Source organism: Heteronotia binoei, chromosome 12 (genome assembly GCF_032191835.1).
Source record: "Heteronotia binoei isolate CCM8104 ecotype False Entrance Well chromosome 12, APGP_CSIRO_Hbin_v1, whole genome shotgun sequence".
In the NCBI taxonomy this organism is placed as follows: Eukaryota; Metazoa; Chordata; class Lepidosauria; order Squamata; family Gekkonidae; genus Heteronotia; species Heteronotia binoei.
Window position 1 is genome coordinate 22,147,607 of NC_083234.1, and position 23,190 is coordinate 22,170,796.

The window sequence follows — 23,190 nt, forward strand, 5'->3', positions numbered from 1 at the left end:
GGCTAATAGCCACCGATGGACCTGTGCTCCATATTTCTATCTAAACCCCTCTTGAAGGTGGCCATACTTGTGGCCGCCACCACCTCCTGTGGCAGTGAATTCCACATGTTAATCACCCTTTGGGTGAAGAAGTACTTCCTTTTATCCGTTTTAACCTGTCTGCTCAGCAATTTCATCGAATGCCCACGAGTTCTCGTATTGTGAGAAAGGGAGAAAAGTACTTCTTTCTCTACTTTCTCCATCCCATGCATTATCTTGTAAACCTCTATCATGTCACCCCGCAGTCGACGTTTCTCCAAGCTAAAGAGTCCCAAGCGTTTCAACCTTTCTTCATAGGGAAAGTGCTCCAGCCCTTTAATCATTCTAGTTGCCCTTCTCTGGACTTTCTCCAATGCTATAATATCCTTTTTGAGGTGCGGCGACCAGAACTGCACACAGTACTCCAAATGAGACCGCACCATCGATTTATACAGGGGCATTATGATACTGGCTGATTTGTTTTCAATTCCCTTCCTAATAATTCCCAGCATGGCGTTGGCCTTTTTTATTGCAAACGCACACTGTCTTGACATTTTCAGTGAGTTATCTACCACGACCCCAAGATCTCTCTCTTGGTCAGTCTCTGCCAGTTCACACCCCATCAACTTGTATTTGTAGCTGGGATTCTTGGCCCCAATGTGCATTACTTTGCACTTGGCCACATTGAACTGCATCTGCCACGTTGACGCCCACTCACCCAGCCTCAACAGATCCCTTTGGAGTTCCTCACAATCCTCTCTGGTTCTCACCACCCTGAACAATTTAGTGCCATCCGCAAACTTGGCCACTTCACTGCTCACTCCCAACTCTAAATCATTTATGAACAAGTTAAAGAGCATGGGACCCAGTACCGAGCCCTGCGGCACCCCACTGCTTACCGTCCTCCACTGCGAAGACTGCCCATTTATACTGTCAGAACACAAAGACGCTGAGACCATCATCAGATTGATCAATTGCATATCCTTCAGCAATTCACAGAAGGAAAAAGGGACACGCTTTCCAAACACTCCTCACTGGAAGGAGCACTACTGTATAATTTTTCCCCTTCCTTATTGGCAGATCAGCCCCAAAATATAGCCATTCAGGGCCACCTATTGCTACAGTCTCCCACCACTTACATTTGAAGTGCCAGACCAGGAATCCCACCAATAAGGAGACAGCCAGGCAGACCACAACGATGCCTGCCATCATCATATACCACTTTGGGTCACGCTTCTCCAGCTTCTTGGCATTCATGGTGGGGAGGAACTCCACACCTTCTTCCAAACCATTCATGTCCTAGAAGTGACAGGGAGAGAAGAGACACAATCAGGCTACAGTACATATTCTTTTACTCATTTACATTCACCTGAGACTCAAGGCGGATTACTCAGAGTAAGTCAAGCACTATCAACGGGATAGGTCGTCCAATGAACAGTGCAAAAATAGTTGGATGCAGAAGACAAGAGAGAGAGAGAGATGGCTGCCAACCTCCAGGCAGGCCTTGAAGTTCTCCCAGGATTACAACTGCTCTCTATTTCCCCATCTTTGGAGGGAAGACTTTGATTGCACATCATAGTTACTAAGAGAAACTGAAGCCCTAGAATAGCAAGACATACCTTGTGAGCTTCCTCCCTTTCCCAGGCCCTGCCCTGAAACTCCAGGATTTTCCACACTGTAAAGGGGAATTCTAAGCTCTGGAGAGCCCCACCTATGTGAAAGATCCTCAGAACCTAAGTCCCTTGGATCCTAAGACCTGGGCATTGGAACTAGGGTTGCCAGCTTCCAAGTGGGGCCCAGAGATCTCCTGGAAGTACAAGTGATCTCCAGACTGCAGAGATCAGTTCTCCTGGAGCTTTGGAGGGTGGACTCTATGGCAGCACATCCCACGGACGTCGGACTCTATGGCAGCACTTCCATGGACGTCGGACTCTATGGCAGCACATCCCACGGACGTCGGACTCTATGGCAGCACATCCCACGGACGTCGGACTCTATGGCAGCACATCCCACGGACGTCGGACTCTATGGCAGCACATCCCATGTACGTCGGACTCTATGGCAGCACATCCCACGGACGTCCCTCCTGTCCCCAAGATCTCCATGAATTTCACAATTCGGAGTCGGCAACACAACAGGAACTCACCTCAAGAACAATCCCATCACAGGACTCAGATGATTTCCTATCTTGGAGAGTCTACCATCTGTTAATCATACAGAGCCAGTCCTTGAGCTGACAACGCCCCCATCCCATGTTCCCTCTAAGCTGAGTGAGTGCGAGCTAGCTCAGTTTTCTAGCTTCCTGCTCACACATTTTTGTCTTAGCTCAGGAAAAATGGCTCCAGACCAAACTAATTTATGCAGTAGAGCTCACCACTGTAATGCCAGTAACTCCCAAAGTAGAATTTTTGCTCACAAGCTTAGAGGGAGTATTGCAGTACTTGGCTTGAGGGCTACACTCCCGCAATCAAGAAAGACAGCTGCTCCTGCATTCACAACTTCTTACAGGATCAAGGCCCTAAAGGCACCGGATGTTGGATTAACTGTTTTTGGATGACTGGATGATTATAGGATGCAGTATTGAACAGTTTTAATGCATTTTTTTCCAGATAAAAAGGAATTTTATTGAACAAATAATTTCATTACAGTCAACATTAAAAATATATCAGATTATGATACACGGGATTTTGCGGTAAAATATCATTATTCATAAGATACGTCATGCATTTTAATATGATTTTAATCATACTATGTATGTGTTTCTGAGGTAAGCCGCCCTGAGCCCTGCTTCTAGGGAAGGGAGGCCTAGTGTAAAAATTTTTTTTAAAAGCCCTGGCCTTATTCATATCCCACTCAGAGGAAAGCACACACACAGACACACACAGCATGAAAGCATCATTTCTTGTTCGTTCCTGGTGTTCAGCCATCTGAGGTAAACCTCTCCTGTACATGGATGGCAGTTCCATTCAGCTATCATGGTTAATCGCAGCCAACAGGCCTTCCTTCCATTGATTTGTCAGACTCTTTACGGGAAAGTCTGTGGTGCAAAAGATGGAACCCGCCCATCGAACTATTCCCTCCGCTGAAGCCCTAATGCTAACAAAGAGAGAAGAAGAAACAAGACATAACTGGCAGATAGGGAAGCCAGAGAACAAACAAATATTAGTATGTTATTGTTCAACATCTCATCTATGAGAGGCTCTGTTCTCTCTGACTGCAAGCTATCAGAGCCTTTTCCATAGCCATCCAAACTAGCAGCTGTTTCCGTAAGGCCATACCCTTGATTTGAGACAGTATGAAGAAGAATTTCGTTTAAACACATGTGATTCCCACCCTACCCCTAGAATTACAAGAAGAGGAAGAGTTCTTGCCATCTGCTTTCCTATAGGGGAAGTTGTCTGTACACCAGACAGATGATCCTGTTTTAGCAACATTCACATGAAGATGACAGCAGAACAGTACTGAGTCTGTGTGTCTGGCCCTCACTTAGAGGGCAATTCCTGGGATGACAGCAGCACTCACTGGAGCCATCAGGCTCACAGAAACTGCAGCAGAAGAAGTGTTCCTGGAGTACCAACCAGCTCTTGCCGTTTCTCATGCAACCCAACCCTGTATCCAGAAACAGTCAGGAAGGATTGGGGTGAAAGTCATTTGGAAGCGGGAACCAAGGCTTTCAATAAGAAAGGAGGACCGAAATAAAGTAGTAAATACAAGCTGGCACTAGAATATCACTATAGCGATGTACCATCCTGTGATTGCTTCACACATCCACACAGCAAAAGTCAGCTCCAAAGAGTGGATAAAAAGTACTCAGATCTCCACTCCTACTTGTGTCCGACAAAGGGAGCTTTGACTCTTGAAAGCCGATACTCCGAAAACCTTGCTGGTCTCTAAGCTGGACTGGAATCTAGCCACCACAATAAATGTATCAAGATAAACACAGTGCTCTCTTAAAAAACAGATCCAGAGAGGAAGCTGTCTTGAAAATTAGAAACACAGAAACAGAAGATATCCTGCCCTCCACTCCAAATCTGAGTCTCAGAGTGACTCACAATCTCTTTTACCTTCCTCCCCCACAACAGATACACTGTGAGGTGGGTGGGGCTGAGAGAGATCTGACAGAAGTTGCCCTTTCAAGGACAGCTCTGCAAGAGCTATGGCTGACTCAAGGCCATTCCAGCAGCTGCAAGTGGAGGAGTGGGGAATCAAACCTGGTTCTCCCAGATTAGAGTCTGCACACTTAGCTACTACACCAGGGGTGGCCAAACTTGCTTAACATAACAGCCACAGAGAATAAATATCAGATGTTTGAGAGCTGCAATATATGAATGTGAGAGGGAGGGAGATAGGGGAGGGAGGTGGAGGTGGAAAGAAAGCAAACTTAACTTTAAATGTGTTCTCCAATCCCCCAAATCAGCTGGCTTTGCTTGAAGAAAAAATTTAAAGAGACAAATGCCTTCTCCAAGCTGGTCAATGGGGCTGTGGGGACTTCAAGAGGCACACAACATGTGTGAAAGTGCCACATGTGGCTCCCGAGTCGCAGTTTGGCTACCCCTGTACTACACCAAACTGGCTCTCCCAGAGCTGGGAGGGGGTCATCTAGCCCAACCCCCAGCACAAAGCCAGCAATTCACAGCTACCTCCCTCACTTACCCCTCCTCAATATTCTAACATCACCATATGACTGCAGTAGGTCTCATGCAAAGCTCAGCTCTTCTTTTAAAAGGACTACTTCCCAACGGGAAACAGAAATAGATTACCTCTCCCCTTTGCTCATCAGGATGCAGAAACTCGGAGAGAGAAGTCAGCGTCAGAAACATACACACATGACCAAAAACCGCTGAGAAACTCAAGCCTTGCTCACACTCTTGCAGAGTTTCAGGAACACTCCATTTCCTGCAGAGAACAACACCCCTGCCTCCCTCGGACTGCCGGCACTCATCACCAACCCCACCCACACACTGTGGAGCAGATCACACCACTATCAGGTCACACCCCACGCATTAGATTCTTTTGGGGATCAAGTGTGCCCAGGTACGGTAACAGAGTTTGGTCTGTAAAGGCAGCCTGTTTGTGCAGCTCTAGGAAAGAGAAAAGTTGTATGTTTGCCTTGTCAGTGTAAGAAAAAGGCTCATAGACTATCGCAACCACAATTACCAATACTAATTTATACTATATGCAAAATTTTCTGATTTACTTAATACCAACAATCTTCAATTATTTTTCACACAATTACAATCAAGTTCATTTTGAAGTCCGTCACACACTACTATGGGTCACTGTATTTCAAAGAGTTCTGGTAAACTGGGACAACAGTCCTTATATGATATAAACTCTTTTGAGTCTCACCAACTGATGAATATTGTATAAATCACAAATCCTTTCAAGAGGAAATCGATCCAAGCTTCAGTAGCACTCCTCCTAGCAAAAAAAAAATCCTTCAAAGACTGTCACGTAGACTTATACATTTCAAAGGAAGGTGCTATAAATTCTTAGTCCTGGCCAACGAACCCATCAACGTGTAGTCCATTTCCCACAGTTTATCCAGGATGGGATCAACATTTAGTTAACACCCATCATCGGCTGAAAATTCACTGCAAAGATTCCCACACAGACTTTCCAAAGGCTTTTTTTCTTATACTGTTCAGTCTATCATTGCAATTCTCCCAATTGTGTGGTGGTCTGTTTGCCTTGTGGCAGACACATGATGTAGCAATGTAAGGCCAGCAACAGACTTCTAAGAAAAAGATATTGACCAATGTCACACTAGACCTTTAATCCTTGTTTAGCCCTGTCTCCAAGCTGACATTCTACGCTAAAATCATAGAGTCATAGAGTTGGTTTCTCTGATTCTAGTATAGAATGTCAGTTGGGGACAGGGCTAAACTAGGATTAAAGGTCTAGTGTGAAATTGGTCATTGATGCCTTTTAGAGGACAGCTCTCTCTTTCCATACTAGGAATCACCTCTTGGCATAGTACTTTCAAGGATGAACACAGATGCTGAGCTCTTTCTATTAGTGCTCGACACACAATGCTACTTCTCCTTCTCTATATGGAAGAGCTGCTGTAGGGTAGTCAGTTGTTAGAGTGTCAGACAGCTATCTGAGAGATCCAGGTTCGAGTTCCCACTCTGGCACAAAACTCACTGGGTGACACTGGGCCAGTCACACTCTCAGCCAAACTTATGTTGCAAGGGTGCTGCAATAATAAAAGGGGGACGGGAGCAGTGTACACACTGCCTGGAGCTAGACAGAGGAAGGACAGCATAACGTTGCACTAGTCTGGTTGGGTTGCTGGGGGACCCACTCTCCAATGAACCTGTCACTTCTCTGGACGTCTTTGCTTTGCCCATTAACAGGGCTTTTTTGGTAGCAGGAACTCCTTTGCATATAAAGCCACACACTCCTGATGTAGCCAATCCTCCAAGAGCTTACTGGGCTCTTCGTACACAGCCTACTGTAAGCTCCAGGAGGATTGGCTACATCAGGGGTGTGTGACCTAATATGCAAAGGAGTTCCTGCTACAAAAAAGCTCTGCACATTAATATTCCCAATAAGAATCAAGTTTAAGTACTCATTTGCTCACAGCCATGCCTTGCTCCTCTGGCGTTCCCTATCATCTCCCATATCGCCTCCCACATCATCCTCCCTATTGTTGATTCAGGTTATAAACTCCTCGGAGGCAGAGACCCAAATGTACTTTGCTTATGAACTTTGCTCATGAACTTCTGCCAAAGCATCGCACGCACAAACGCTGCTGTTATTTATCCAGACAGATCTTACTCAAGGGTTTTGTTTTCAGCTGCACCGTCTGCCGTTTGAGACAACGTGCTTAACTTGGAGCCAAACCAGGATTTACCCCTTAAATTAAGCACTGCTATGCAAGATGGCCAACACCAGCTGGGTTCTGGCGGCTATGAATGCAAAGCCTGAGGCTGCTGAAAAGCCACAACCAAGATTATGCATGGGATGGAGAAAGTAGAGAAAGAAGTACTTTTCTCCCTTTCTCACAATACAAGAACTCGTGGGCATTCGATGAAATTGCTGAGCAGACAGGTTAAAACGGATAAAAGGAAGTACTTCTTCACCCAAAGGGTGATTAACATGTGGAATTCACTGCCACAGGAGGTGGTGGCTGCCACAAGTATAGCCACCTTCAAGAGGGGTTTAGATAAAAATATGGAGCACAGGTCCATCAGTGGCTATTAGCCACAGTGTGTGTGTGTATATAAAAATTTTTGCCACTGTGTGACACAGAGTGTTGGACTGGATGGGCCATTGGCCTGATCCAACATGGCTTCTCTTATGTTCTTATGTTCTTAACCAGCAGAATGCTTCACAGCAGCCTGACTGAATTCAAGCAGCTTTATAACAACTGGGCAATTGTTGAGTTGCCAGTTCCAGGTTGGGAAGTTCCTGGAGATTTAGGGGCAGAGCTTTAGGGGAGCGTAGGGACCTCACTAGAGGACGAATGCCAATAACATGAGCTAAAAGGTGTCTTATTTCTGATAGGACCAGCTGATGCACCTATCATGGAACTTCCATAGTGTGGTAACGAATAAACAGGATGTCTCTTGCCTTGAAAGTCCTGCAGGGCCACCATAAGTCAGCCATGACTTGCCATCATTTTTCACCATCACCAGCTAAGTGCTGGAGAGTCTCATATCAGTAAAGAAGCAGAAGAGGGCCGGAGTAGAACAGTGCTAGCATCCTATGGCAGGACTGGGCTCCTGTCAACCCCAAGAACTACTGCAGGACTTGAATATTTGAAGGTGTGTGCCCCCCCACACACACACACACCTGCATATGGGCGGCGGCAGCATCTCCTTGATGCTGAATCTGTGGGACATCTGATAGGATCAGGCATCTCTGATCTAACACCTGCGCCTCTATGCGTGTACAAAATGATTTGTTCAAATGAACCCAGATTTTGCCTCTCCTATGGTGAAAGGGCTGAAGTATTTGGGGGGAATGGGCAACAAGAAGCCCTGGATACCCTACGCATCCCAAGCTAAAGGGGCTATATCTAATTGGAACATCAAACTGGAACACCACACATGCATTTGATATATGGTCAAAACAACATAGTGAATGCACACAAAAGCTTGCACCCTGAATAAAACTTTGTTGGATTTAGAGTTGCCACTGGACTCAGACTTTGTTCTACTTTGCCTATACACCACTTTGGTCTCTCCTGAGGACCCGAAGTGGCTTACATCGTTCTCTTCTCCTTTATCCTCACAACCACTCTGTGAGGTAGGTTAGACTGAAGAGTGGTGAGTGCCCCAAGGTCACCCAGCAAGCCTTCCCGGCAAAGTGGAGATTTGAACTCAGGTTACCCACCAGACTGTAGTCTGACATTCAAACTGCTCCTCCACACTGTACTCAAGAGATAACAATCTACCAGGAGACGCAAGGCAGCATCAAAGGCTCCCTCATTACTTAAAATTTTATGTACTTAAAAAAGAAAGAGGCCTATGAAAAGCTGGGCAGTTCCAGCCTTCTGCCTTCCAAATAATCCTGCAAAGTAAGCTAAGGACTAGCAACTGAGCAAGGCCCACAAAAGTTTCACAGGAGGTTAAAGCTTCCCTTCTCTAAGCCCACAGCCTCCAATCTTTCCTTCTGCTCCCTTCTGCCTCCAACACAGAATGACTCCATGCAGTTGCGTAACCTGCAATCTGGTTCCTTCTGACCTGGCTCACGACTCTCCCTGTCATGACTCAGCCTGTGCAAGCAGTACACAGTGGGAACACATGTCCAAGTTAGGGCATATGTGGATTAGCCGGTCAGTAAAAGTGGTTCCCGCCAACTCAGAGGTTGACCGGAAAGAGGCACGCTGTTCTTTGCTTCCTCCGCACACTCTGGATTGCATTGGCTTCAGCAACACGCAAGGCCATCTGGAGCTCCCAATACCTTAGTGGGCTGGTGGACCATTAAAGGCAGCTTAACCATTGCTGGAACCAAGTGTGGAATTCTAGCAGGAGCTCCTTTGCATATTAGACCACACACCCTAATGTAGCCAATCTTCCAAGAGCTTACAAAAAAGACCCTTGTAAGCTCTTGGAGGATTGGCTGCATCAGGGGTGTGTGGCCTAATATGCAAAGGAGTTTCTCCTAGAATTCCACCCCTGGCTGGAACCAGGGCTTTTTTTTTTTAGCAGGAACGCACAGGAATGCAGTTCCGGATGGCTTGGTGCCAGGGGGCGTGGCCTAATATGCAAAGGAGTTCCTGCTGGGATTTTCTCCAAAAAAAAATCCCAGCTGGAACCATTACAGGCAGTCACAATTTTTTTTTTAAACGTGATCAATGTGATCAAAGAACAACATCAAGTGGAGAAGATCTAACCAGCTTTTCCACTCAGTCTCAACTGTCAGGGTAGCTAACCTCCAGGTGGTACTTGGAGATCTCCCACTATCACAATAATAGTAGCACAAGATAGTACACAGCTGAAAGGAAACAAATCCAAAAGTTTATATTTCACTGAAAAACGTACCATTCCAAGACACTTCAGTGTATGCATTTTTCATATGGGAGCTAGAGCCAGTTCAAACCAGTACATTCAACCAGATGCTAAAGCCTTCTGGAGTTTGCTGGCCTGCAACCCTCTACAATATATTAGGCAAGCTGTTCTTTAGGTGGCCATTAGCTCTTATTTACTTAATTATATTTTTATTTTTAATGTTGAGCCTGCCCTTCTTTTTACAGCAATTTTACCTCAAAACACTTAAGGGTCCTGAATTCAATGCCTCTTAGAATTTACTGGCAATTGCCCTATGCGCAAGACTGAAATGGCTGCTGTGGAGGGTGCAGTCCAGGCCATTACACCCTGCTGAGGTCCTCCCCTCCCCAGACTCTGCCCTCTCCAGACCCCACCCCCAAATCTCCAGGTATTTCCTAAGGAGAAGTTGGCAACCCTATCTATATTCAAGGTCTGCAACACCCAGTAATGCTGTGTGCGAGCGAACAGGCCACTGCAAATCCACATAGCACTTTTTATTGCTTGACACCATCCTCAATACTATGCTCCCCCATAGAGTCTATTCTCACATTCAGCTGGCTGTAATCCAGTGCACAGCAAGCAAGCAATATTCATGAACATGCGGACTGGGCAAAAGTGTCAAATACTGAGAGATGCATGCATGAACCAGCCTGTGACCATTCTCCAATGAAAAAACAGGGACAGGGAGAAAAACTAAACAACCCGAAAACACCAGCTATCTCCCTTGTATAATGAAAACAAAGTACTAATATCAGTAGCTCTGGAGAGCTATTAGCCCAGCAGGAAGTATGTACCACTGAGTCGTGAATATTATAGAGGCTGTAAGGCTCCAGAGATAAGAAATATTTAAATAATTTTTTTTGAAGCTGACATAAGATTTAGAGAGCCTCAGAGTAAAGGCTTAAGTTATTCATATGTGCATCTCTTGACAAAGATACAGGAAATATAACAATCGGAATTCTTTTGAGAAAATATTTTATGCACAGTTGGAGAATATATTTATGTCACCTTTGAGTGTTTTACAAGTCTTTACATATTCCTTGGAAGTCTGGAACTGTAATGGAACTTGGTGGTTTGATTTATGTTATTCTGGATATTGTATTTATTGGCAACAGTGTGTATGTTACAACATTTTGAATTTTTCTCTTAAGTAATAGTAGTGTTTTGTGTATTATTTATGGGCTGGTGATATTAGTACATTGTTTTCTTTATACAAGGGAGATATCCGGCGTTTTCTGGCTGTGACCATTATCCAGCAATCACAACCATACACAGGGCCCAGAACTGGTTTTGTGGTGCAGCAGATGTGGCACATCTGGACTACCAGAACAGCTTTCAGCATGCTGTGCCATATTCATTCAATTCAGTCTACACTGTCCAGCTTTACGATAACAGAAAAGATAGCCTGGCAGGCATCAAAGAACCACCAGAGATTTAGGAGGTTCAAAGAAAAGGTGAGAAGGAGGTCAGGAGACTTGCCCTGCCTCAAGAAGCAAGCTCTGGTTTGATGAGCAACCCTGTGGCATATTTATTGCATATATGTATGTAAGTAATGGAACAGTCTGCTCCTCCCCTAATATCTGTGTGATTTAGTTTGGTCCTATCGGTTGGAGCTCTTGTTTCAGTTTCCAGTTTTGTACGCTAGGTGAAATTGCTGGTTGTCGGAGTTGTCTCCTTGCAAATAAATGGCTGATGTTTCAAGCCAGCTTGTCTTTGCTGAATGGATCTGAGAAGGGGTGGCTGAGTGAGGGAACCTACAGCCAAAGGGGGACATTACACCCTAATCAGGGGCAAGGAGAACACTGAGGGAAGGAGTCTGGCGGAGGAGAAAAAGCCACAGCAAGCGACAGAAAACCATCCGGATGCAGACAGCCACTTCCTACACATCACAAATCTGATGGTGCTTGTGAAATCACTTACGAGCAATGCCCTATCAGAATTTCCATATGCCGACTGTCAACCCATTCCATGGAAGCAGAAAGCGAAAGAGAAATAGAGCAGAACATAAGGATGGTACCAAGAGGGTGTAGGGATTGCTGAGGGGTGTTTAGAGTTCAGTTTTCATCTCAGCAGTCAACTTCTTTGACAGCCCCATAACCAAAACCTCTGTGGAATCTTGGAGCTCGATCTGATGCAAAACCAGGGTTCAAATCCCCTCTGTGCAACAAAGCTCAATGGAAGACCTCGCACCAGTCACTCGGCCTCATCTATTCTACAAGGTTGTTGTGAGGATAAAGCAAGGAAAGTGGGGGGGAAACTCATGTGCATGTCCTCTAATCATTGGAAGGGAAGGAGAAGTTACACGAGACATAAACCCTGTGTTGAAAGCTTGCAATGAGGTGTGCATGGGGAGCTGTTGTGGAAAGTGCCATCAAGTTGCAGGAGACTTAGGGACCCCACAGGATTTCAAGGTAAGAGATGAACTGAGGTAGTTTGTCTGCCTCTGCGTTACAACCCTAGACTTCCTAGGTGGTCTCCCATCCAAATACTAGCCAGGTTCAACCCACTTAGCTTCTGAGATCTAACAAAGATCAGGCTAGACTGAACTATCCAGGTCAGGGTGGGATGGAGAAAGGGAATAGTGAACATAATACATTTGTTTTAACAGAGAGATCATGTACAGGAAAAGAACAGGAAAGTTCAATACCGCTGCTATTCTAAGGGTGCTGTAAGTGCCTAAAAATTAGAAGCATTTCTCCCCAATAACTTGCCCTACAAGCATGTAGGTGTACCCCTATGTTTGATCAATATTTTTTGCCCCTATCTAAAAAAAGGAAAAGGAAAGGTACCCTGTGCAAGCACCAGTTGTTTCCAACTCTGTGGTGATGTCGCTTTCACTACGTTTTCACTGCAGACTTTTTTACAGGGTGGTTTGCCATTGCCTTCCCCAGTCTTTTACACTTTCCCCCCAGCAAGCTGGGTACTCATTTGACCGACCTCGGAAGGATGGAAGGCTGAGTCAACCTCGAGCCGGCTACCTGAAAACCCAGCTTCCGCCAGGGATTGAACTCAGGTCATGAGAAGAGCTTAGGACTGCAGTACCGCAGCTTTAGCGCTCTGTGCCACAGGACTCTAAGAAAAAACACCTGTTTAAAATGGCTTTCCAAACATCGCCCACAATTTGCTCCTTGGTTTTCATGAATTACCCCCTAGTCTTTTGCCCCCAATGTAAGTAACTATCAGGAGAAGAAGAGTGGATTGGATTTCTACCCCACCTTTCACTCAGAGTCTCAGAGCAGCTTACAATCCCCTTTCCTTTCCCCACCCCACAACAGGCACCCTGTGTGGTAGGTGAGGCTGAGAGAGCGCCGAGAGAACTGCTCTGTTAGAATTACGACTGACCCAAGATCACTCCAGCACTTGCATGTGGAGAAGTGGGGGATCAAACCCAGTTCTCCCAGATAAGAGTCCCCTCACTTAACCACTACACTAAACTGCCTCTCAGCACATCAGAAGCAGCACATTAAAAGTAGTGGCCTAAAGGGACATTATCAAATACTGGGCAACAGCCTGCTCACAGCTTGTGGGTCAGTCGCACATTATACATCAAATCCAGGTTTACAATGGAACGTACAGTTAACTGTCCCCATGGCCAGCAGATAACTGTACTGATGTGTGCCATACTGTTTAATATAATAATAATACTTTTTATTTGTATCCTGCCCTCCCCGCCAAGGCAGGCTCAGGGCGGCTCACAACATACGAATATAATATACAATAAAACCATACATAGTAATTACAATTATAATTATAAAATCAACATTAAATCATTAACAACTTACATTAAAATTAACATTGTGGTGCTATAACTTAGGTCTTTAGTAAAATTCAGTGATTAAAACATGTCCAGCGAAACTTTCTTGACTCGGCATTAGGTGAAGGCTATTTTGAAGAGGTAGGTTTAATTGCATCAAGGGAGACAATGGAGAATAAGCCGCCGCCACCACCACCCTATGGCTGTTCTTCGAGTACAGATTACACATCAATCAGCAGATTAAACCTCCTGCAACCCTTCCTGTCTAATCGCATCCACCTACTTTTTACATTTTATGGTGTAGACCTCAAATATGTCAATGAAGAAAGGTGATAGGGAGAAAGTTGATTCATTTGAAATGGGGTGTCAGAGAAGGATTTTACAGATACCCTGGACCCGGGATGGCCAAACTGTGGCTCAGACTCTTTCACCCATATTGTGTGGCTCTCAAGGCCCCCACTGCCCTGTTGGCCAGTCTGGAAAATGAATTTAAAGTTAAAATTGCTTTTTTGCCACCTCTCCCATCGATTATCCTTCCTTCCCTCCCTCAAACATCTGACGTTCATGTCTTGTAGCTCTCAAACATCTGATGATTATTCTGCGTGGCTCTTATGATAAGCAGGTTTGGCCACCCCTGCCCTGGAATGTCAAAAAAGACAAATAACGAGGTTCTAGATCAAATCAAGCCTGAACTCTCCCTAGAAGCTAAAATCCCTAAACTGAGGCTATCATACTTTGGTCACATCATGAGAAGACAAGACTCACTGGAGAAGACAATCATGCTAGGAAAAGAGAAAGGCCCAACATGAGATTAACTCAGTCACAAAAGCCATGGGGGCCCTCAGCTTGCAAGACTGGAGCAAGGCTGTTAACAGCAGGACATTTTGGAGGGCATTAATTCAGAGGGTCAGCAGCTCTGTGGTGCAGTCCGAGCTCTGCTCACGACTTGAGTTCGATCCCGGCAGAAGCTGGGTTCCGGTAGCCGGCTCGAGGTTGACTCAGCCTTCCATCCCTCCGAGGTCAGTAAAATGGGTACCCAGCTTGCTGGGGGGAAGTGTAGATGACAATGGCAAATCACTCCATTAAAAAAGTCTGCCATGAAACCATCGTAATGTGACATCACCCCAGAGTCAGAAACGACTGGTGCTTGCATAGGGTCGTTTTAATTCATAGGGTCACCATAAATCAGAAGTGATTTGACAGCACTTAACAAAAAAACAGCTTTTCTACATGCATAGTACGGTAGCACTGTAAAAATAATTCACGAAGTTACTTTGATAAATTATTAGGGACTGTGGCCTATATTACAGTGTACATGCTGTAAGTTGGATCCTACTATGTAATTTTGCTTCATTAGATATCTCATGTTAACAGTTTGCTTTGTGTCCATTCTGGTTGCTGTTTTATTTCTGGTTGTCTCTACAGCCCAAATCCAATTTAAGTGTTTACTGACTGTCCCATTCTATTGATCGATTGACTCGCTCTGTGCAATCCATTTTGAGTCCTAGTGAAAAAGGCAGACTATAAACCATGTAAATAAACCCACACTTCAAATACTTATGGACGTCTCTACCACCAGCAAGTGCATTGCTGATGCCAAGTTACCAATCCCCTTTGGTTCTTTCTGCAGGAGTAACTCCCGAGACAGGATGTAAAATTCACAAACAATTTCCAAACAAGAATTCTACTTGCACAGTCCTGAATTGTTTGAAAATAACCCAACTCAAACACAACTTGTTTCTTAGCAAACTGGACTTGATAGAGCCATGAATCTCCTCCCCACCAACCATCTAGATCAGGGATGGCCAACGGTAGCTCTCTAGATGTTTTTGCCTACAACTCCCATCAGCCCCAGCCAGCATGGCTAATGGCTGGGGCTGATGGGAGTTGTAGGCAAAAAATATCTGGAGAGCTACCGTTGGCTACCCCTGATCTAGATGAGCAGAGCCACAGGCAGCCAACTTAACTGATTAACAAGAAAGGATGCATCACGTGGGGGGGGGGGTGGCATGGCTCAATGGTACAGCACCTGTTTGGCCTGTAGAAAGTCCAAGGTTCAACCCCCAACATCTCCAGTTAAAAGGATTAGGTGGTATGTGATGTGAAAGACCTCTGCCTAAAACCCTGGAGAGCTGCTGCCAGTCTGAGTAAACAATACTGACTTGTGATGGACCAAGGGTTTGATTCAGTATAAGGCAGCCTCATGTATAACCCTACTCCCGTACCAATACATGATGCAGGCCAGCAAAGTTTCTGCATCATCTCTGATCTTAATTTCAAAGAACTTCCTTCTCAAGCTTCTAGACAACCAACAGCAGATATACTGTGTTTCAGAGACTGGGACATTCCCAGCTCTGTTATGACTGATTATACTTACAACCTACCTCTCTTTCTTTATGGAACTTAAAGAAGCACGTATGAGGCGGGACTGAGATTCCACAAGGTGGATGTGCCACACACCATTCAGTCATACCCAGAAACCTCTGAAGAAGGACATGCCTTCAAGTCCCAACTGACTCATGGTAACTCCATTCACAGGGTATTCCAGGCAAGAAATGAGCAAAGGTGGTTTCGCAATTGCCTTCCTCCATGCAGCAACCCCTATCTTCCCTGGTGGTCTCCCATCTAAGTACCAACTGTGGCTGACCCTGCTTAGCTTCCAAGTTCTAGAGAGCTATTCACTCTGCTAGCCGTCAGGGGCGTAGCCAGGATTTCCTGTTGGGGAGGCCCACAGCAGGATTTCTTGTTTGGGGGAGCTGAGGGGCCACCTAGTTCGGCAGCCCTGGGCTCTCAGCACTGTATGCTGCCTTGAGTTTCAAAAGCTAACCTCCCTTCACTTGGGCAATCACAGCAGCTCCGCTCCCCCCACCCCTTTCTTATGTCCCCCTCTCTGAGAGAGACAGAGACCTCTTGACTCTCCCCCCCTCCTTTTGCTCTGCACTCTGGGTTAGGGAAGGGGAGAGACAAAAGCAAAAAGCCCAGCAACAATGCTACTACTTGTTCAGAGTGGCGGTGAGCAAAGGGAACAGATTGGGGGCCCTCCAATGGAGGGGCCATACAGTTGGAAGGGGGGTTTGAAAGGATGGGCCTGGCCCCCACTGTAGCTATGGGCCTGCTAGCGTGCCTCCACACTGAGTCCCGAAGTTGAGTCTGGAACAATTATGCTCTTCAAAATCAACACCCAGATTTCCAGTTTGGTGCAGTGGTTAAGTGTGCGGACTCTTATCTGGGAGAACCGGGTTTGATTCCCCACTCCTCCACTTGCAGATGCTGCAATGGCCTTGGGTCAGCCATAGCTCTGGCAGAGGTTGTCCTTGAAAGGGCAGCTGCTGTGAGAGCCCTCTCCAGCCCCACCCACCTCACAGGGTGTCTGTTGTGGGGGAGGAAGGTAAAGGAGATTGTGAGCCGCTCTGAGACTCTTCGGAGTGGAGGGCGGGATATAAATCCAATATCTTCTTCTTCTTCAAAAAGAGCATCTCCTTGTCCTCATTAGGGATGAAGAAAAGCTCTGCAGCCAAAGCTGATGGTGGCAAATCCAGCTTCTTCAGGATTAATGCTTGGATGCCTTCCTCCAATTGCCAGAGGTGAAAGGTTGCAGCAGCTGTAACTTCATCAGAGCTTGCTGGTAAATCACTTTGGTGGTGGCAGCTACTCCTCAAAGCGGCCCTCTAACGGGTGGCCAGCAGCCTCAACAAGCATTCTCAGGATCATACAGATGACTAAAAGGTTAAGGAGAATATTCGGCTCTTGTTGGAGAAATCTGACCTCGAAACCACAATGCATGAAACAACAGAAATGAATTTATATGAAAAAATAGGAAGAGATCTAACCCAATAAAGAACAGCCACAAGGCTGGATTGAAAATGTTGATTTTATTGGAGTCCTCTTCACTAAAATCAACATTTTCAATCCTCGCTTTTCTTTACAATCTTTATAACCAAGGATAACTCTATGACTTGCCTAACCAGATGTTTAATGAGGGCTAGTACAATGCATCCTGCGTTTGCATTCTGGGTGTGCTCATGATGGGGAGGGGCTAAACAGAGGCTGGACTACTTTCCTGGGTGAGGCACACTGAGGAACAAAGCAACTGGATGTCCCATTCCACAGAAGTAAGAAGTCAAAGGATTTCACAGAAAACATTCCAGATAAAGACATAACCTGCAATGCTCTGTGTGGTGAGTCAGGGAATAGAGAATCAGGGAATTTCCCTTTCTGGCATCAGAAATAGAACATAGAGAGTCAGGGAATTTCTCGTTCAGCGCTTGACGGCTGTCACAACCACACTTGGCAAGCTCCTATGGCAAACTCTGAGACTCCTTTGGGTAGTGAAGGGTGGGGTATAAATCCAGTCTCTTCTTCTTCTGCCTTGCAGCTGCAATATGAAACGCTGAACAACCTTGCAGGGTTGTTGTGAAGTTTATACTGGTGACATATGCAGCATGCCCTGGAAAATGTTGCAGAAATGCTGTTATGAAATAACACGGCCTTGGAAATAACTTCTTGCCCCTACCCGGCCGTAAAGCTACTAGCGTATTGAACCAGCCCTGACCTGGATAGCTTAGTCTGCTCTCCTCCGATCTCAGAAGCTAAGCAGGGTTGGCCCTGGTTAGTACTTGGAGGGAGACCACCAAGGAAGTCCAGAGACTACCAGAGGCAGGCAATGCAAACCACCCCTAGAAGAGAGTGGAGAGCCAGTTTGGTGCAGTGGTTAAGTGTACAGACTCTAATCTGGAAGAACCGGGTTTGATTCCCCACTCCTCCACTTGCACCTGCTGAAATGGCCTTGGGTCAGCCATAGCTCTGGCAGAGGTTGTCCTTGAAAGGGCAGCTGCTGTGAGAGCCCTCTCCAGCCCCACCCACCTCACAGGGTGTCTGTTGTGGGGGAGGAAGGTAAAGGAGATTGTGAGACGCTCTAAGACTCTTCGGAGTGGAGGGCGGCATATAAATCCAATATCTTCTTCTTCTTCTTAGAAGGCTCTTGCCTTGAAAACCCTACAGGTTTGCCAAGTAAGCCATGACTTGACAGCACTTTCTGCCACCATACTGAAACCAGAAAAGGGGAAAGAAATAGAGTTTACTCAGCACTGCTTAACACAGGGCAACACCAAAACAAGGGAGACCACCAAACTATGCAGTTTGCCACGGAGGGAAAGGGCTTGCCATAATGTGACTGACCCTCGCCCCAGACAAGGCCACGTTATCAACACAGAGCAAAGCTGACTTTACCCAAGACATTGCTATCAAATTCCATCTCTACGCAAAAACCGGAGTCTTGAATCAGATATTCCTTCAAAGCAAGCGGCTGACATCCTGCACTGATTCCCCTCCACCATAGAAAGAAGACTAGGAGACGCAGAAGAAATAGTGTCAAACAATCTATCTGTGCAGGTTCTCTTATACAGGTTGAATACTTTATTTCCCTTTACTGTAGCACAGAAAGAACTTATTGTTTTCTAAGGTGAAATGGCCCAGTATGGGGTCTTTGTCGTAAAAGTGGGGTAGTTAACAGTAAGAGGAGAGAAAGCCAAAACTGCAATAAGGGTTATACAAAACTATTCAGCCCTTCACCACCCATATGGGAGCTTAGTGTACAGAAATTAGATATGTGATGTGAGATTCTTCTTATGGCAAGATTGCCCTTCCTTATTCAGACACCCCGTTATCTACAATCAAACCCTTTTCTGCAGAGCTGAGATGGGAATCCAATCCCATGCAGCACATGTGTCTCGAGAAACTTCTTATCCTGGATGGAACTTCGGTTGCCCAAGTGCCCAGTCCACTCTGCTGGGAACCATGCAAACTTTACAGAAGGGGCAGTGGGAGACCACTCCCATCCCCATTTAGAAAGAAGTTCTTTTGCCTCCACACTTTGGAACAGGGGCGTTGAACTCATTTGTCACGAGGGCCAGAGTTGACATAAATGAGATCTCTTCGGGCCAGGCCATGTGTGTCATAAAATGTAATGCCAGGTAGCAGAGAGATAAACTTTATAAAGGACACAAGCATAATTAAAGGTTTTTAAAAACTTAAAATAAAACATACGTAGTTAAAATAAAACACAGAGTCAATGGTCTTAATGGTGCTTTGCTGTATCTCTTCCGTGCGATCCAGGGAACTGGGCAAAGGAAGCTCTGGCTCTTTCCTTCCTTTCCCAGAGGACCAGGAGGGGAAGGAGCCTCAGCCACAGAAGGAAGAGAGGCTTGGCTCAGTAGCTCTCCTTGCGATTGAGAGAGCCTGGCAAAGCAAGTTATCCCTTTCCTAGGAAGGAGCCTCAGCCAATGAAGAAAACAGAGGCTTTGCTCTGTTGCTCTTGTGCAATTGAGCAAGCTTGGCAAAGCAAACTGTGACATAGAATGAAGCAAGAGACAGGGAGAAGGAAGCAGATGACAGCTAGCTGCTCAGGGGTCTGATAGGAACACTCTGGGGCCTGATTCAACCCCCGGGACACATATTTGACACCCCTGCTTTAAAACTATGGTTCCCATGAGCACCATGGCACCCACTGATGTCTTTCCTGGGTCCCACTTGCTTCCGGAGCCTGAGAGATAAAATTCAAATAGTTTTGAATGAAAAAGGGAGCTTTGATAGGAAAAAATCTGCATACCTAATAGTTGTTTTAGAAGATTTATAGCATGTACACCTTTAATAATAAAGAAGTCAAAGCCCTTTCTGGCATCAGCAGTTTGCAACTTACTTTGCAACCAAAAGAGAAGAATAAAAGGGGTATAAATCTGCAATTCTTCTTTTTCTTAAAGACTTTAGCAGCATGCTTTTTAAGAACACTGTGGGCTTAAACCAGGTTTTAATTAAAAATCAAGGGTTTTTTAATTACATTAATTTTAATTGAAGAAAACCTACACTCTTCCACATAATAATAAGGCCTGTCTGTGACCTCACCCACAGAGAGGCAAATATCTAGATTCTGACCGTGGACTTATGATTACCCGCTCAACTGGAAAGTCTACTTCCATAGGAACCAAGGCCCTTGAAGTTAACAAGAGGAAGGCAGATTAACCCTTACACACAGGCACAACAAAAAGGACACCGCAGGAAGAAAGAAATCCTCGGGAAGATTAGCCTTGAATTTCAAGGAACGGCAATTTAAGGCACCACAAATAGAGATCGAGCTGAAAGGTTAACAAGTTTTGATTTTTTTTTTAAACCACTTTATAAAAACAACATCCTTTTCGGAAACTATCAACAGCCATTGAAGATCTGCTTCAAAATCCAGCAGCCACCAAATCTGTTTACGATCAAAAGAACCCAGCTAATTTGCGACCAATGAAAGGTGGTGCACCCCAGAACCACCTGCCCCCCAAAACTACTTTTGGTGTTGCAGAACATGTTGGGAAGCAGTACATGATCTAGAAGTGACACTCTGGATCCCTTCACAATAAGACTTCCCTTAAATAACTAGCCATGTGAGCTCAATATATTCATTTTGCTACCTTATCCCCCAGCCACAAAAAACCTCACTTAAATGCACTATGTTTTGTTCTGCTTCTGGGAGAAGATACACAGGTTCAGAAATTGGCAAGCCTTCAGGGAAAGGATTCCAAAGCTGAGAGACAGCCACTGAGAATGGGCCCTTCTAAAAGCCACTGCTGAACTGACCATGCACATGTGGTATTACCCAGGAGTGCTTCCCATGGATAAAGTTGTGGAACTTAGGTGGCACCTGGGTGCTTTAGGGCATTATGGATAATCACCAAAGCCTTCTAAGCCATGCAGACATAGCACCAGTTTTCAGAGAATTCCTCGAATGCACGGCCAACAACATAAGACAAGCCATGTTGGAGCAGGCCAATGGCCCATTCAGTCCAACACTCTGTGCCACACAACAGCCAAAACCCAGGTGTCATCAGAAGGTCTACCAGAGGCCAAAACTCCAGAGGCCCTCCCAAGCACCAAGAATTCAGAGCATCACTGCCCAAACATAGGAACATAAGAGAAGCCATGGGGATTCGGGGGTGAAGCCTGGGAAGAGAGGGGTCTGGGGAGAAGAGGAACCTCAAACTGGATATATAACACCATAGAGTCCACCCTCCAAAACAGACATTTTCTGACCTATGTAGCAGCCTTGAGATCACTTCTAATTCTGGGAGATCTCCAGGCTTCAGCTAGAAGTTGGCAACGCTGGGAGCACGAGCTCTTAAGTTGTACCCCAGCTGCCTACAAAGCACTGCAGAGATTGCTCCAGCATTCTGCATATTCAGACCTTCTAAAACAAAATCCCATCCCCCGTTCGACTTGGCATATTTTCACTATCAAGGCAAACAAAGCCCTGAACTTGATAGCAGGCTTAACCCAATCCTCAGTACTTCCGCCATAATCTAAACAATGCTTCCTTAGGAGTAAGATCCACTGAATTTAGTGGGTCTTGCTTCTCAGTAGGGGCAGGCTATGAAAAAGCACACTAAGGGCACAAAACTATAACTTATCAAGCTTACAGGTTTTTAGTATGCCTTGGCTGCAATCAGACACACTAAATCCACTTTCAAAGCACTTTCCAAATGAATTTTCCTGTGTGAACTGGAAACATTCAGTTGGAAAGTGGATTGAAAGTGCATTATTTAGTGTGTCTGATCGCGGCCCTTATGTCATATTCTTGATCGGATGAAGGCTGCAGGTTTGGCTAGAGTTCGATTCTTTCTCAGCACCTCTCTTACGACTTTATCGCATTTATAACCGAGTTATGTCAAAATACTCCCGGTCTTTGGCATCCACGTTGAATATTACACAAGGGAAAAAAAAAAGAAGCGGCCCAAGGAGATCTGGGGTACCGATTCGCCCCCGACTTCCTGTGAGCTCGGGCCGCCTTCCCTTTGAAAGCCCGACTCGGGGGCGGCGGAAAAAGTTCAGCCTTCCACCCCAGCCCAAGCACTTACCTCTTTTTTGTTGCTGTATTTCAGGCCGGACCCCATGCCTTGCGCCCCCGCCGGGGGTTTGTAATGGCTCATTTTCCCGTCGTTGGTGAGTCGATAATCCTTCATGTTGTGATCTGCCTCCCCTTTTGGGGAGGGAGGGAGAAGAACAAGTAATTTTAAAAAGTTCTCAAAAGGTTTGCTTTTGCCTCCCTCGGGCGCTGCTGCTGCCGCAAAAGCGTGCCGGCTCCTTCCTGCTCTCTCCACCGGCCAGCGAAACCTTTAAGCCTCCATGGCCGGCGCAAAACCCTCCAGGCGACAGAAACTCCCCGAGGCACTCGGGCAACAACAGGAGGCGAGTCGAAGCGTCGCGGGATCCCTGGCGGCTCGCCCTCGCCGGCCTCCTCCTCCGCATCCGGTCCCCAAACGCGACTCCCCCGAGCCCCGGCTGGGTTCTTTCGGCGAAGGTGGCGGCGACCGAAGCTTCCTTCTGCGCCTCTTTCCACGGCCAGGGAACCAGTTTCAAGGGCGGGGCGGCGGCAGGGCTGGGGGGGGGGGTGCGCGTGCACGAGCTCACCTGGCGGGGCCCCGCCCTCCCGGCAGGTGAAAGGTGCAGGGATTGTTGGCCGTCTCGGCTTGAGTTTCGCCCGCACGGAAAAAGGAACCCGGTTGGCGCCGGCCCCCCTGGCGCAACAGAGACTCCCCCCCCCCCCGAGATTTCAAGAAAACACCCTGCTGCTTAGCAAAAAGTTTGTGTTTTTTTTTACAGCCCGTAGTAATGCATTGCAGCGCGGCTGTGACGCAGCTGGTGCGTAAAAGGGTAGAAGGGCTGATTCCCCCAATTCCAAGTACTGAGAAATTAGGGTTGCCGACTCCGCGTAGGGGAATTCCTGGAGGAGGAGGAGCTCAGGAAGGGTGGGAGGGAAAAGGGCCTCTGCGGAGTATAATGCTATATTCTCCAAGGGAAACCAATCTCTAGGCTGGAGAGTCATTGCAATTCCAGACGTTTACCAGCCGTGGGTTGCCAAATCCTATTCAAGAAATATCTGGG

General features: G+C 46.2%; 1 protein-coding gene across 1 annotated transcript in view; it reads right to left on the reverse strand.

The window, feature by feature from the left end:
* Positions 1–22,488, reverse strand: part of ST14 (ST14 transmembrane serine protease matriptase) — a 57,913-nt gene extending 35,425 nt beyond the window's left edge. The window contains exons 1-2 of the mRNA XM_060251187.1: positions 22,164–22,488; positions 1,158–1,317 (exon numbers count right to left, since the gene is read on the reverse strand). Of these exons, the coding sequence (XP_060107170.1) occupies positions 1,158–1,317; positions 22,164–22,268 (265 nt within the window). The 5' untranslated portion in view covers positions 22,269–22,488. The remainder of the gene's footprint in view (positions 1–1,157; positions 1,318–22,163) is intronic.
* Between the last annotated feature and the right edge of the window lie 702 nt (positions 22,489–23,190).